General features: G+C 45.7%; 1 protein-coding gene across 8 annotated transcripts in view; it reads right to left on the reverse strand.

Annotated features, from left to right (window-relative positions):
• Nucleotides 1–2,090: 2,090 nt before the first annotated feature.
• SLC7A1 (solute carrier family 7 member 1) overlaps nucleotides 2,091–16,571 on the reverse strand; it is a 44,958-nt gene continuing 30,477 nt past the window's right edge. For 6 of the 8 annotated variants that reach the window (XM_017818633.1, XM_017818639.1, XM_017818635.1 and 3 more), the window contains 7 exons: nucleotides 15,870–16,092; nucleotides 14,975–15,114; nucleotides 13,156–13,258; nucleotides 11,210–11,421; nucleotides 10,734–10,879; nucleotides 8,443–8,551; nucleotides 7,741–7,850 (listed from right to left, as the gene is read on the reverse strand). In XM_017818633.1, the coding sequence (XP_017674122.1) occupies nucleotides 7,741–7,850; nucleotides 8,443–8,551; nucleotides 10,734–10,879; nucleotides 11,210–11,421; nucleotides 13,156–13,258; nucleotides 14,975–15,114; nucleotides 15,870–16,092 (1,043 nt within the window). Of the gene's footprint in view, nucleotides 7,851–8,442; nucleotides 8,552–10,733; nucleotides 10,880–11,209; nucleotides 11,422–13,155; nucleotides 13,259–14,974; nucleotides 15,115–15,869; nucleotides 16,093–16,571 lie in introns of all 8 variants that reach the window. The other 2 variants (XM_017818632.1, XM_017818640.1) reach the window with 1 other exon arrangement.

The following is a 16,571-nucleotide window of genomic DNA, read 5'->3' on the forward strand; positions in this document are numbered from 1 at the left end:
GGTGCGAGCCCAGAAACGCAGACTTTTTTTCCCCAAAAAAAGGTTATTCCTTTTTCCTGTTTTTCCTGTCCTGTCCCTCTTTGCCTCTACGTGCTGGAGTAGGTGTGAAACAAAAGCCCAGGTCACTCAGACAGTGAGAGGAAGGGAACAGCCCCTGAGTGGGGCAGTCATTCCTGAGTGGGGCAGAACACCCCCGAGTGCATGGCCAAGCCTGTAACCCCTGCTCATGCCAGGGAGGTGTGACCATGAAATGTGAGCTTGGCATTCCCAGTGGTGTAGGGGCCATATCTCTAGTCTGTGCTCACTGGCTGTCCCTGCTCAAAGGCAAGCAATGGGAAGTAATCGCTTTTGCAAGGCTGGAGACTTCCCAAATGCCATGGCCACTGCAGGGACTTTCCCATTTGACAGGGTAGGGCAGCCTTTGGCAGGAGAGGGAACATAGCCAGCACTAAACAGGAAAGGGTTTTATCGCCTCTGTCTTTAAAAAGAAGCTGTTTGATTTGGTTAATCTTTAACCAATGCAGAATGGTGCAGCGGCAATAAACTAGCCTACAGTTGCTCTGGAGGGGCTCCAGAGATAGGCACTGGGAGCAGGTATCAGCCATGGGATGGCAGGAGAGCCAGCAGCAAGTGGGGGCCACAGAATTTTCTGTGGAAAGATACCATTTGGCCCTGTTGGGATGGGACCTCCTGCAGCTGCCGGCAGAGATGTGTTAACTCGGTCGATGCACAGTAGCAAAGGTTTGTGATGGTGGTGGGCAGGGCGAGGAAAGGAGAAACTATCAAGTGCAAAATCAGGTATTTTACGTCTCTGCACTGATGGTGGTTGTGTCCCATGGACACGCTGAGGAGCTTCTGTACAGTTTCACGCACAGCAGGAGTTCTGTGGTCCTGTTTACTATGTGGCTAATGATTACAGGAAGAGTTTGTATAATTGCAGTTACGATGTACAGATAAGTGTAATATATTCCTGATTAATAAAAACATGCGCCAGTGCACCTATGGGCTGACGCATACAGACCAGCACGTCCTGCCATGTTTTCTCTGCACACGGAAACCAAGATCAATGGAAAACAAAGCAAAACTTCATTAAAGGGTTACCCCATTAAGGTAAAGACTGAAGCTAGACAGTCACTTAGCCTCCAGGCAGCAGGGCTGGTCAGCTGGGTTTCCTAACTGTGGCTCACATGCTATTAAGTTCTCATGGATTCATTTTCTAAAGGTGCTTCCAATATGACTGGGACTCCCAGATCAGGGATTATGGTCTGCAATGTTTCTATTAAGGTGTCACGCTGCAGCATGTGGTAATGGGAACATTTCTGCCAGTGGTTCAGGCACAGCAGCAAAAACCTGCACTCTCTATTAGAATGCCAGTTCACTAAGTTTCAACACCTCATCCCCTGTGACCTCACCCTGCCCTCCCACTGAGAACAACAGAACTGCTTGGGCTTTGCCACAAGGATTAAAAAGGGGCCAGGGCACATCCCACCTCAGAAACGTACCTGATGACATCCTCCTGAAAGATTTTTCACCAGGCCCCTGCCTTGCTTAGCACAAAGGAAGCTGTGGCAAGGACCAGGACTAAAGGAAGAAGCAAAGCAGTGTTCGGGGGCCACTGGCTCATCTGCCACAGGACACAAGTGATGGAGGCAGAGGCACGCAGCAGACAAGCCTCCTCCTGCTTGGTGGTTTCTGTGTTGTCCTGCAGGCCCTATCCTGGAAAATCCCACGAGCAGTACTCTTCATTCACTACACAGTCCTAATTTCCTGAGGCAACCAAACTTTGCAATGTGAGCAAAATTTATATCACCTGGGTCAATTTTAAGTTACCTTTGCAGGTTCTTGAAGTCCCACCTAATACCTGAACTGGTAGTACAAGACAGGGGCTGAGTCACCTCACTGTCAGCAGCAACAACCTGCTCAGCACTGAGCACAGACCCAGTCTGCAAAAAATTCCCCAAATTACGTAGTGTCCCACCTGTCTCAGCAAATCCAAAAGACAGGGTAGAGTTACCACAAGCAGCTCCCTGAGCAAGTGCTCTCCTGCAGACATTGGAACAAGGTGGAAAACAGAGGCAGGCTTGCAAATGAGGGCAAACAATAGGCATAATTTATTTGGATATTAAGAAATATGTTTTAATGCTGTACCAGATAATTACAAGTGAATTTCCAAATTCCAAAAGCATTGGTGAGGGGAGAAGTATTTACAGTGTTGCCAGGATTAGAAGTAGCCACACACCTGCGCTGTGCTCTAGGGGCAAGGTTCACATTTTAAAACTTAAGGCTTTAATTGCTACATGAACTTGGTAAAAAAGGCAAAACAAAAAAAAATCAAACCGAAACAAAGATAAAGAAGACAAAAAATAGATTTGATTACTGAACAAGCATTAAAACTACTTATCACACCCATAAAAAGTTCTGAGAAAATCATTAGGAAAATAGACCATCAGACAACAGAAATTTTATTATTTACATTTTGCTTAATAATTTTAATAATTGAAAAATAAAAATATACACTCTTCCATGGCTTCGGTCAGAAAAATTGCTTTACCAGCTCCTCCTGCCCCTTGCACCCAGCACAGCTGGAACACACAAGTGCTGCAAGGGAACCCTTTGCTTCCCACTGTTGTCCCAAAAATATGAGTCACTTTGCCAAAACCACTGCCCCACACAGCACTGGGATGAAAAGGTGCTTCTTGCTGGTTGGAGCCTGCCAGGTCTCAGATGAACCCCATGTTTTGCAGTGTGAGCCAAGAGCAAATACCCTGAGAAAAATCGAGGTCTGGCTCTTGCTAGCAGAGACATTCCAGGATCATCTGTTTTCCAGCTGGGTGTCAGACTCCCAGTGGGACCTCAGCTGCAACTGTAAGGTAGAGTGTAAGGCAGCCCAGGGGGGTCATGGCAGAGGCATTGCTGCTGGAATGGGAAATGAATGATAAACCACAAGGCGAGTGGCAACAGGCAGCACAACTGATGACACCATCGAGGCAGCCTTGCCTTCAGCTTGCTTTTGGGATGCAGGCAGGCTGGCATCCCACATCAGGCTGGCAGCCCTGTGGAAAGGTGAGTTGGCTGTGAGGAGAAAGCATCAGTTCACTGTGTATGTATAGATTTAGCCTTGAACAAGTGCAATTTTTTCATAAGGAGAAGGAAGAAATAAGACCTGCTTGGAAAGTCAATCCCAGCGGACTTCGCAAGGTTATCCAAGGCTTTAGGAAGAGATGCTTTTTCTGCCATAGGGAAGAGGTTTGCTTTGAAAGGGGAGTGTTGAGATGCACATAGGGAAGGGATTTCAGGGGAGCCTGCTGCATGAAAACCAGCCTCATTCCTGCTCCTCCCTGTCAATGCAAGCCCCTCACGCCTGCCAGACCTGCCTGTCGCTCTCCATTCATTTGGGCAGATGATAGCAATGTTTACTTGTACATGGCTTTCCTTAGGGGTGGATTTAAGAATTTTCACTGGAATTCATTAGTATATAAAATGCAATCACTAAAGAAGCAGATTTTACAAATATAAACATAATATTCTATCATATCAATTTCTGGTCTCTGAGTAAGTAGGAACGGAGGCAACAGGCAGTGACAGGCACTCTCTGTACACCAGGAATAGGAGCTTGTTTTTGTGGGATGGATGAAGAGTAAGAGCATCTATGGCAGGCACTGCCAGCTAAAACTTTACCCTTCTAAAACCCCGGCACTAAACAGCAGCATGTGGTGTCAGCACCAGCAGCAGTTCCACCAGTGTGTTTCCTTTCAGCTCCCTCTCCCCTGCTGTGACCAAGCACATATGGCTCTGAACCAGGAGCAGTCTGTTTGCAGCATACCCCAGCCCCCACGATGGCCAAACAGTACAGGGGATGGGGGCCGCCCCGTACCCCCTCATGCAGCAGAGCCGTTCGACTCCCAGCACAAGCACTCTCTACCCAGAGAAGCATCAAACTCCACCCTGAGGGATGAGAAAAGGGTAAAGTGAAGTGAAGTCGAAAACCAGTCAGTAATGACTTTCAGTGACAAAAGAATGAAAATAGTAAGCAAATAATCAAAAGCTAGTCATTTCTGAACCAAAAAAATTTCTTTGTTGGGGGGGGGAGAAAAACTGTTTTGACAGTAAGTTTCCATTGAGAAGGGCTGGCTAGCTACATACTCAAACTTGCTATATAACTGCGAATTGCAGCCTCAGTGCTGCCAACCTCTGCCCACCATGCACCAGCAGTCAGTAGGACCCTTCCAACAGCTTTCCCAGAAGGAAACTTCAAGTGAGCAGACTGGGAGCAACTAAATACGTTGAAATAAGGTCACTCTTTTGGGCCAGAGCCTGCCCCTAAATATCAAGCATGCCAGGATCTATTTTTGTGCCGAGCAAAGGCATTGCTTCTCCATTCCCAACTCTTCATGCAACAAAATGCTCTACAAAATATTTGCATCATAAAATTATGATTAAACTATTCACAGAGGAAAGCTCAAATGAATGAAAGTGTATCATCCACAACAGCAAGGTTATAGCAGCAGTTGCATGACTCCAAAGATACTTCGCTTGATCTATGTTACATGCACACATCAGCAGGGAGGCAGAAAATGGTAAAACCCCATAAAATAGTAAAAAACCCACTATTCAGCAAAGTCCTTGACATTGTCCTGGAAAGAGGCAGTCAGACTTGCCTTTTAGCTTAAAAAAATGGACAAGCAAGGGGTAGATGCAGGCAGGAGAGGATGAGGCAGAAGTATGCAGCTGTGTCAAACTCATCACCTCCTCACCAGTCCACTCCCTGGGTCAAAACATGTGAAGAGGAGGCCAGCAGGTCCCCACGTCCAGCTGGACACAGGAGAAGCAGGTACACAGAGAGACAGGGAGACACCTGCACTTCCCTGTCACTGTGCAGGGCTGCAGATTCCCTCCACCTCCTTGTATCTGGTGAGTAGCAACAGCAGCACTTACCACCAGGGAACTGATGGGTTGAAGAAGTCATGATGGAGAAGCGGGAGACAGAGCTAAAGACCCTCACCTCTACCAGCAAATTTATGGCATGTGGCTCTGGGGCTGGTATACATAAGGGCACATTTAAATATCAAATCTGTTGACACAGAATGGTTTTCCTATGAACCTTCTCAGAGAAAAAGCGACTGAAGAAAAACGGCCCCCATCAGGACTTTCTCTTCTTCTACGTGTTGCTATTATATGTCACAAAAGCTGAAACAAAGTAATGGAATATAAAAACCAGAACACATCTCTAAGCAGACAACACAAATAAGTTAACACCTATATAAAAAAATTTTACATACAGTAAGAAATCTGTTAAAATAATTTTCTTTGGAAACACACTTCCAGTCAGAATTCACCCCTAAATGGTCATTGCTTAATGCTATAATTGCTCAGGAGCTGGTACCCAGGTAGAGAAAAACATCCTTACATTTTTAGTACAATAGGAAACTTTGCTCCCCTCTGAGTTTTCATCTTCTTGCCTCTCACCACATCTTCAGTGTCTTTTGGGAGGCTGTGGAGTGTGTTGACCTTGCCTGTGTTTAAACAAAATAGATTTCAACATAGTGGCTTCTAATTTCTATATTCATCTCCCCCTGCTTGAGTAAGACTTTGTATATGCATAAGGTGCAAAGGTTTGGCAGATGGTCAAGACCCACTGACTGGAGCAGACCCCGACTTCATTTTTGGGGGGAAACTGCATTCAAAACACACCCTGAAGTGCACCTGGAAAGCAAAGAACACATTGCCTTCGCTCCCTCAAATTCCAATCCTGCCAAGAAGAGCCTCCTAGCGCACTAGAAAGAAGTCAAGATTAAAACTCTTCAGTGGGCAGAAAGGCTACAAAGTCTTTCTTGGAAACATGTGAGAGATGGTCCACGGTCCGGCCACGTAACCCAGGAAATTGTCTGATTCTCCTTTCTGCTGCACCAGATGCCTGGTGAGACCCTGGGCAAGTCACGCAGGGGTCCGTTCTTCAGTTCTCCAACTGAATGATGGGGACAAGAGCCTGTTGCTTCATCAGCAAGAGCCATGCTGACAAATAGATTAAAGATTGTCCAGTGTTCAGAGACAGTAGTATGGAGGACACTTAGGAAAGCATCCACTCAGTCAGGAAAGGGGGTTTCCGCAGTATCCGTTTGGGATGCTCCATCCCTGGAAGCATTTGAGGTCTGGGTTTTGAGCAATCTCATCTAGTGAAAGATGTCCTTACCCATGGAAGGGAGGCTAGACTAGATGATCTTCAAAAGGTCCCTTCCAACCCAAACCATTCCATGATTCTATGATTTGTTTTTCAGTACAAGTTGAAGCATGAATTTAAATCAGTGGCATTACATGGGTATGGCCCACCTTCATGATGCTTTAACAAGCCTTTTTTAGGGTAGTGGATGAATTTGGCTGGGGAAAGCTATTAGAGAGAATTTAAAAAAACAAACATCATCTTGCAGCAAAACTAAGGCATTGCCAACCAAACACAGCCCCTGGTCTCAACTCCAAATTTCCAACCTTTCACAGCCAGGCTCTGGAAATGATCTCCAGCCCCAAAGGGAAAGTTCCCCCAGCAAGTCAGACCCTAGAGCTTAGCGGTGTTTTCTGGGCTGCATGTTCTGCTGGGACTTGAGAAGCCCTTGCACCTCCCCACAGCCTCCCCTGGGCAGGGGGCAGACACCTCTACTGCTCATGAATGAACTTCATGACCCTGAAGATTCTTCTGTGCTTCCCTTTCCAAGGCAGAAATGTGTTCCACCCACCAACACCAAATGGAAGTATCACAGCCAAATCCTTTGCTAATGCCACTTGGCCAGGACACAGAACTGATGCAGGGAGAGGAAAATAGGACTCCACTTGCTGTCAGAGCTGGACTCACCTCTGCCAGCCACCCCACCACTGCAGCCACACTGGTGATTTCCAAGGCAAAGAGGTAGGACGTCTCTTTAGAGGCACCCATTCCCTTCAAGCCTTTCAAGTACTTGCACCACACAGTTCCCTCACTAAACCTGGCAATCCTTCTGTGGAGTGTACAGGCAGCAGCAATATATACAGGCGTTCCCTGTGTGCTGGCAAGCGACCACTCACCTGACAAACAGCAACCACAAACCTTCCCAGCATTTCACAGCAGTGGAAATGTGCTTTAAAGCATATGAGTACGTAGTTAAAAAAACAAGTTAAATACAACAAAAACCTATGAGACCTAATAATTTAAAGAATTAAAATCTTGCAGGTGCTTTCTTAACCCAGTGAAATCTGTTGTTTGGCGAGAGCCTTTTTTTGTGCGTACACGTGGGGTACAGGTCACATAGGGTGAAGGATGGATCTGGTCTACACTTGACAGTAGCACTGCAAAATCTGCTCCATGTATAATCAGGTAGAGTATCTGTGGGGAGGTAATTCTCAGGGCTACTGAGAAAGACCTTTGTGAGGCTTGGTTTCATAGCAGCATTTAAGGTTAACTGGCACACAGAAGCAGTTCTCTTTCTATATACTGAGGAAAAAAACAAAACAGGAGAGGGAGAGAGGGAAGCACATAGCCCCAGGTGAGCTGACAGTGCTGCCAGGAGTATTCCAGAGTTGTGTCTTTTTTCCTTGTGATCCCTTTTAACTGTGCTACTAAACAAACCGCAAGCTGCAGCAAAAGGGTTGGGGAGGCCTGCATTAGGCTTTCTTATTCCTGCATTACTGATTGATCAGGTGCAATCTGATTCAGGATCCCCACCACAAAGCTTCTTTCACTGCAGCTACCAGTTGCCTGTAAGCCAAACACAGTCATTTACAGCTGTCTGAGCCAGCGTCTGTGTTTCTCTCCACATCTGCTGACGCCGCGTAGGTGGCTTCCACACTATGCCGTATTCCATAGGCAAAGTAGATGATAAAGCCTGTGGAAGCCAAGGGGAGAGGTTACCATTAGCTCTGTAAGGAAACAGAAAACCCTACTCACACCCACTGACACAAGTTACACCAGTGTAAGCCCAGCCACCCTGATCGTTAGCTTCTCGTGGACAGCCACTACCATCCTTAGGGAAAAAAAAGCCCACAGGCACTAGTCCTTAAAAGTCAATCTATCCCAGCCCCAAATGGGGTGCTCATTTGAGCATTTCAGGCAATTCAGCCTTATCCACATGGCTCCTGGGAACATCTTGGCATACAGCTCAGCTTCTTCAGCTCCAAAACCATAAGCCCCACCACAAGGACAGCAACTCAAGGCCAGTCAACAAAAAATGCTCTATGGTTTCTTGTCGGCAACAAGACCCATAAGATGGTTCATGGGTTGTTATGCTGTGCTCGCAAAGGCTTTAAGACCCTTGAATTTGAAACAAAGCTTGAGACTGCCTAAATGGCTTCAGTGAAGTCACCAGGGTTGCCCAGGGATGATCAGAATGCAGAATCCCTCCCTGGAATGCTACAATAAATTTCTGGTTAACAAAACCTAGTAACTTTGAACACAGCATTTTTTACTCTCTAACTCACCTAGGAGCATCCAGACTGCAAACCGTATCCATGTGCCTACGTCTAGCTGCATCATGAGGTAAACATTCACAAAAATACTCACAACAGGAAGAAAGGGCAAAAGAGGTACCTGAAAAAGAATAAGGGATACGTTACATCCACAGGGATGGAACAGTGGGCAGGAAAGAACATCACATTCCTTGTAAATGGGAAGTGATGGTTGTTACCAAAATTTCAGCTGTCAGATCTGAGAAAAAGCAAGGTTAAACTCAAAAGGAGGACATCAGTCCACTATGGGAGCGGGATGTAAACAATGCTGTTCATCTGTTTTAAGAAGCTTGTTTTGTGGTCTGTAAGGAGGCAAGAGGTGAATTTTATCAAGGAGGAGAATTTTGTGGGGTGAAGGAGAGAAGAGGAATAACCAAAGAGAGGCACCTATTGAAGAGCAAGAGAGGAAGGTAAGGGGAATGTCAGAGGAGGGATCTAAGGAACTTCATTCAACAGATACCAAGGTAATTTAGCAATAGAGAGAAAATTATCCTGAAGCAGAAGAAAATCAGCAAATATTGCAAGAGATGACTGCAGCTGTGCCAAGAATGCCTTAGTGGTCTGAGAGTCAAAGAAGAATGAGACAGTAAAGCCAAAATGCCAAATAAGAATATAAAAAAATAGCACTGGCATGTAAAGATAAAATCAAACAAGGCAAATTATAACAATAGAAAGCTTTGTGAATATGTGGAACTAATAGAACAGTGAACTTTGCTCCTAAGGGAAAAGAAGATTTATAAAAAGAAACAGTCTGAAATGTTGTGGGCCTTTCTTGATCTAAGCATTGCCAAAAAAAAGAACTTACAGTAAGCAGCTGCTCACATCACTAGAGAAAGGAGATAGGCAAATTAGAAAAGAAAAGAAGAATATTTTTCTAAATTTGGCTTTGTCAAGTCACTAGGGACAAATAAAATTTCCCTAGGTGGGTGAGTTATGTACCCAGATATTGCAAAAGTGCTCTCTGAACTATTAATAAGCATCTCTGAGAGCTCTTGGTAGAATTGTAAGGTGTCTAATAACTGGAGAAGGGAGAAAAACTACCTATTAAAGAATACAGAAAAACAACTGGGGAACAAACAGGTCAGCCTTGGATTTCCAGAGTGACTTAGGAGAAAAATCACAGTTGGGTTGTAAATGTCTAAAGAACAGCAAGGAGATAAGTAACAAGGCTGTCAGGCATTAGAACAGGCTACCCCGGGAAGTGGTGGAATCACCACCCCTGGAGGTATTTAAAAGACATGTAGATGTGGCACTGAAGGACACGGTTTAGTGGTGGATTTGGCAGTACTGGGTTAATGGTTGGACCTGATGAACTTAAAGTTCTTTTCCAACCTAAATGATTCTATGATTACAGATTTAGCAGTGATAGGTCTAATTTTCTTTTTTCTTGGACAGGGTAGTGGCTGAGGGGAAAAAAAGGAGGTAAAATACCTTCAGTGAAAGGTGAAGAGACCTCCTCAGAAGCAAGTTTAGAAAATACAGCCTAGATGAGAGTTCTTGAGTTTTCTGTTCCTGGACATTTCTGTTTCTACCTCTGGGACCATAATACTCAAAATTAGCTGGAAACACTACCTTGGAAAACTCTAGCTGGATTAAGTTATTAAAATCAGTGAATTTACTGAAAAACAGTATCTGAAAAGCAGTCACAATGAAAGCAGTTTAGAGGATGGAATTAGAATCCAAAATTAATTTAATAAATTGGGGAACTAGCCTGAAATCAATACAATAAAACATGACTTGCAGGATTATACTGGGGGGAAAAAAACATCCCAGTGTTTGTTTAATATTGAAAAGATGGTGTACTTGGACAGGGCAGGAAAACAACAGTTTCTCACACTTAAGGCGGTTAAAGAGAGAATGGTCATCCCTTAGCCTCCATGGGGACTAAGGAGAACATGAAAGTTCACTTTCTTAGAGCCTTTTAGTGAGTACCCCTCTGATCCTCACACACAAGTTTGCTTCTTGGGTTCTTTCTCCTTCTATATCCATGATCTGATGTGGCCCTTCACAACTATCCCCTTTCCTCCAATCTCTGACTCTACCCTATTTTATAATCATCTGCTTTCGAAAGCAGAGTCTGCCCTTCCCTTCCAGCCACACCTCTGCTGCATGGTCTGCCCTTCCAGCTTCTCCTGGATAGAAAAGTTCACATCATGCTTATATTTGGCCCAGGTCCACCCTTCTGGTACAGGCCAACATGCACTTCCTCCTCCAAGCACCTCCCAAAACAGCTCTTTTTTAGCTACACGTCCCAGGACACTCACCTTAAAGGAGAGTTTAGTTTTGCTTTCAGGCTGTTTCCATATAATGCAGCTGACAATGAGAACAAGGATGACAGCAATAATCCATACATATATTGCAATATTTGTTATAAGGGCATTCAGGATACAGCTGCACACAATAAAGAAACCTGTGAACAGACACCAAAGGTTACTGATTTTTTTTTTTAGATACAGGAGAAAACCAACAACAAGCCACAAGCAGAATCTGAAAGGTCGGCAAACAAAACAGCAACTCACTAAAAAACTAACCATAACAGATATGTCTTTCCCCCTATACACCCCCCCAAATCCCATCTATGCATTTCTCTTCAAGTCAGAAATTTAATCTGCAGATCTTCAGTTATTTTGGCCATTACAAGAGCTCAAGACAATCACAGCAAGGATGTGAGTTTTCCCACCACAGTGAGTACAAAGACCTACCAGCTCTGTGCTCCAGAGACACAATGCCCAATGCTTACCAATGATGAAGGTTGAGATGCTCACCACTGAGCCAGATAATTTGGAAGGGTCCAAATTTGGGGGAAACAGTATAGCTTTGAAGGAGCACTTCTCCTCTTCCTCTGGCAAAAATCCAGTCTGTGACTCACTGGTGCTCACAGACTCATTGTTATCTGTCTCCTCTGTTGACCTAGCCATTTGGTATGCCAAATTAGGCTGCTCTGGCTGGTATCTAGGAAAAAAGAAATGACACAAAGAGCCAATCAGTTTGGCACAGGGTACCGTTCATTTAAAAGCCACATGCATAGTCATGGTTGCTCCCCAGATCACTACAGCACCAGAACAGGCCCACGTAATGTCTACACCCTTCTGTTTCAGAGGGATATTTGATGATTAACATCATAATGATGTAAGCAAATACGGTCAGCTCTTATCACCTACAGCTTGGTTGTAACGTCAAGTGTTTTAAAGCATACAGTGCTCTTTCATAAACACTGTCATCCTTGTCACCAAAACATGATGAGTTGATAGGACTGGAGAAGGAAGCAGCAGAGGGACAGACAGATAGTCATAACCAGGCTGTTGTGTTATCAGTGGCAGTTCAGCTCTTGCCTTTTGGAAAGGAGGTGGTTGAGCTAACAGTTCAGCAGATATCACACCCAGCAGAGACGTTCCTGGTGCCTCATACTCCTCTATCCCAGTCCCTTCTGCTACCTTGTCTGCTGCCACACAGGAAAGGAAGAGATGGTTGCCTGTGTGAACAGCACATTCAAAAGGGCTGTGACACACAAACGTGTGGATCCATAAAGAAAAACCACTCCAGCCTCGGCTCTCTGTTACAGAATGTTTTGTCTGTGACTCACCTAAAATTCTGACTAAAGGATTGGGCCATTTTGAAAGACCTTAAAACTGCTCCCATGGGGACGTGTGTACAACGAGGACATTTGGGAAACACTGCAAATTGAGAAATGCAGTGAAATCCTTGGGTCCAATCACAGCAAGAAACCAGTACCAGGATCTTATAGCTTTGAAAACAATTCACCTGCTACATCATTAGGCAGACAACAGGGCAGACAAATCAGCTGCCTGAGCCACTAAAAGACAGGCTGTCAGCTCTGCCAATCCGTGATGGGGGAAATGTCATGCAATAGGTACAGCAACTGGCAAAAACAAATTAAAAAGCCATTTCTAGCTCTGAGGAAAAGACTGGGCTTGGAAATCAGGAAAAGTAACAAGGGCAAGGAAAATTGGCAAGGGTTTTTAAGGGGCAGGGAGGAGAGCACAAACACAAAGCAATGATACTACAATACAGCACTGGCCCTTCACCTGCTGCAAGACGCTTCTTAGTTCAGTGCATTTGCTGTGAGCTTGTAGAAAGCCTCCATCTTACTCTGAATAAGTCATTGAACACACAAAGGTATTTTTCAGTAACATGATCTTCATAGTACAGTTTTCATTGGTAGAGTGCTGTCATCTGTGAGGTGCCAAGCACTGAAGACACTCAATTTTCAGCTTAGGTTTGGGAAGCTATGGGAGCTCAGCACTTCTAAAAGACACAGAGGCACTGATCCTGTAAACACATGCTCAGCTTTTTTGCTCCTGCTGCTGTTAGACTTTACCTTGAACCCCCTTTCAAAAATAAGACAACCTGAAAGTGTATCCCCAGTGAGAATAAGAGCAGTGACGAGGACCACACATCTCTCATCCCTATCCATTGGCATATCTCCCAGGGCATTTAGAGTTGACTGCAGCAGGAGTGGCATGGACCAAGGGTTAACCAAGTTCAGAGGACCCCACTGTAGATACAACTAACACAGTCCCCCATGAGCTCAGAGAAACAAACTCTTCATATGCTTATAGCTGAAGATGCTCATAGTTTCACTAGGCCTATAGAAACTATGAAGGCATCTGATCACTGTGTGGATTTCTGCCAGTGTGACAAGAAAGGCGGTTTCTACATTCTTACCTCAGTACTAACACACAGGCTGCTACCAAGGAGTAAGCCAGGAGGGTCCCGATGGACATGAGGTCCACAAGATCTTTCAGGTCAAAAAGAAAGGCCATAACAGCTGTAGGAGAAGAAGGTGAGAGAGAAGAAAAACGAGTAACACAGCAGAACACGCACATCTCAAGAGTGCTAACGACGACACAGCACACGTGTGACTGTTGCTCAGGACTTGGCATGGGAGCTCAAGATGTCCTGAGATGAGGAGAGGCAGGCCTCAGCACATGAATACCCCAAGCCCCCGCATGCTGTCCCAGCACAGCCTCACTAGCTGAAACAAGAGGAACCACTTACTACAGTAAATGCCAGCCTGTTCATCTCATACAGGTATGTTCACCCAAGTACCAAAAATGAGCAGCAGTTTAAGTCACAACCTCATTGTTGGAGTCCCCCAGTGGAGTTGCAGCACCCTTAAAGCCACAATTATCTCCTGGAAGTAGCTACAGGGGACAGAGGATAAGCAGTACATTGCTGCCTTATGTCTCAGCTCAGGTGGGGTGAAACCAAGCTTGTGCATGCAACGGGACCAAGCATCAAGGAGGGCATCTTCAAGGTAGCATGTCTTGTCATGGGGATTTCCAGAAAAACTTACAGACTGCCATCCCTTAGGGATTACCCTGCTTACACACCCTCACCAGGCAACCCCGGTTGTACGGAATTTTGTATAGGGGCCTTCAGAAGGCAAGTAAGCAGAGAACACATAGTCAGACATCAGGTAACACAAACAGTCATATGAGAGTGCAGGGACCTCAGAGCTGAGCCTGGCCCAGCCTGTCCTTAATGCATAACCTGGAGGCCCAACAACCAGCCCAGCACTCAAACTCAGCTGGCAAGTGCTGTCCCTGCAGCTTCATGTGGGCTTTGGTCCTAGGGCACTATGGACCACTCAGACGAGACGGAAAGGGACTGCAAAGCACTTTTTTAAACTTTATATGGCTCTTTTTCCTACCCCACCACAGTATGGACCCAAGAATACCTGAAGAGAAAGGTGTGGGAGAAGCAGCTGTGAGGAGGCTCTGCGAGTCTCAGCAACAAGAGCTAAGCCCTTTCATAGGAGCTCAGAGCCCAGGGCAGCAGTCTGGCAGCAACTCCCCACCAAAGGTGGCACATTCTTGTACCAATGGCTCATCCCAACAGAATGCTCATTGCAGCGGCAGGTAAAGAGGAAGCAGCAAGGCTCCCCTCTTTGCTAAGCATCGTGAGGGAGGGAGAGGCTGCAAGAACAGGGTAAGCCACTCATCCTTGCTGTCTGGGAGGTTTAATTCTGATATTTCTGGGGGGCCAGGAGAAAGAAGAAGAGAACAGGATGGCCGCCAGCTGTGCCTAACTGATTAACAAATGCCAGTGCCACAGGGGCCATCTGCCTGTCTCCGGCTGCTCTGGCATCTTCCGCAGACCTCCTACCCACAGGTGATGAGGTGTCTTCAGCCAAGCCAGACCAGCAGCCACAAGGACGCTGGGGCACCACTGGCTTCCACCTTGCAGGGAGTTAATTATTTTTAAGGTCTGCAGAGCACCCAGGGAGCAGATAAAGGCAATTCCTGGCATGAGACAGGATGGCAGCAATGAGCTCTGAGAAAGAGGGACACGCACACAGCAAGCTACTCATGCTCACCCAGAACCCTCCAAGGCATGCCCTGGAAACCCAGGGCACCCTCTGGGATGTCATGCTGTGCAACAGATCCGATTAGTAAGTGGGCTAGAGTCAGGCGGACTTATCTGCCCCAATGATAAGCTTATGTCTCCTTTCCTCAGATTCGTGCAAGTCTTTTGATCCTACCTGCAACAGCTCCTGATGTCATTGTTGCAATTCTTGGAGTTTTTCTCTTCTCGTCGACTTTAGCCAAGAATTTAAAGAGAAGTCCATCTTCTGCCATAGCGTAAATTATTCGAGGCATCGGAAACATGGAGCCAAGGAGACTACAGACACAGGAGGGAGAAATAATCTACTTATATCACTTCCTGCTGAGCACAGGCACACAAACAAAAACTAGTTTATGGCAGTATGAACACAGGCGGCTTTCGCTCACTTTAGCTTCTCCTTCATGGGCCCCCTTCGAACACCCATGTTACTGATAGCTGGCAAATGAGGTGCAGCTCTATGATTTTGGATGCCTAAACTTAGCCATGGGGCATGAAACCAGCCTGACTTTCAGGTAGTAAAAGAGCTGTAACTTCTATGAGCCTCTAGAGTTGCTCACCTAATTGAATATGTCTAAGTTGATCTGAAATGGGCCTCCCGAGTGCAGGAGAAGATGACATATTCTGCCTCCAGCCTGCCCTGCCTCCCATCCAGATGGCTGTCCTGCAGATAATCTGCAAACAGATGGCCTTGGATATGGCAAGCCCCACATGCTGCAGAAGATGCACCCTGCACTACCTGACACAAGTCTGCTCTCCATCCAGCATGCCAGGATGTCCACTGCGTAGTTGCCTCCATGATTTAGTCACTCAATCCATATTTATATTCCTGAAATGCACCTGCTGGGTCTTCTGTTAAGATGGGAATTTCTGAAGTGATACTGGTTACGTGCATCTCTGATATCTATCACAGGGTGAAATCCTGGTCCTTTTGAAGTCAATAGCTCTGAATTTCATGCCTGATCTCTGCGCCATGTTTTACAAGAGCTGGAGATTTGCCTTGAGAGATGCAAAAAGGAAGAGCAGTGTCTTACCTTGTAGAAAGGGCACACAAGGAACCGACAGCCACTGCATAATTGGCTCCATCCCAACCCACATATTTAAAGGCATTGGGTAAAGGGCTATTGGTATCCAGCTGGTAGTAAGGCATCATGAGAGTCAGGGCAGCCGACACACCAAAATAGGCCACAAAGCAAATGAGCAGAGATGCCACGATGCCAATAGGAATGGCCTTCTGAGGGTTTTTTACCTCCTCGCCTAAAAGAAAGAAATTTAAATATCAGCTAAATGACAAGCAAGAACTTTATCCCAATCTAGGGCATGCTGGCTGGGGCTTTCAAAGGTTTCGTGGGCACTGAGGTTCTCTTTGACCATAATGCTGTCAAGACTGCTCCATCCACTTGGCTTACCACAGCTGTTTGCTCCCATTTCTGCTGCTCCTGTCAATCCTTCTGATAGACACTTGTGGAAGCCTTGTAAACGCAGTCACAGAAACAGTCTGGATTGAAAACAGTCCTTTCCCCAAAACAGGTTATCCTTGTATACTCCTATCCCACTGATGGTGCAGACCCAAGAAGAGTTCAATGATCACAAATGATGGAACAAGAAATTATTGTGCAGTTGTAAGACAAATTCCTGGGTGACCATTTCAGTAGCATCTCCACCAGAATTAATACACCATGAACATGGCACCATAGGTGCCCAGTTCCAGGAAAAGGCAGAGCACCTGAAAATCA

Source organism: Lepidothrix coronata, unplaced genomic scaffold (genome assembly GCF_001604755.1).
Source record: "Lepidothrix coronata isolate B3197 unplaced genomic scaffold, Lepidothrix_coronata-1.0 Scaffold69, whole genome shotgun sequence".
In the NCBI taxonomy this organism is placed as follows: domain Eukaryota; kingdom Metazoa; phylum Chordata; class Aves; order Passeriformes; family Pipridae; genus Lepidothrix; species Lepidothrix coronata.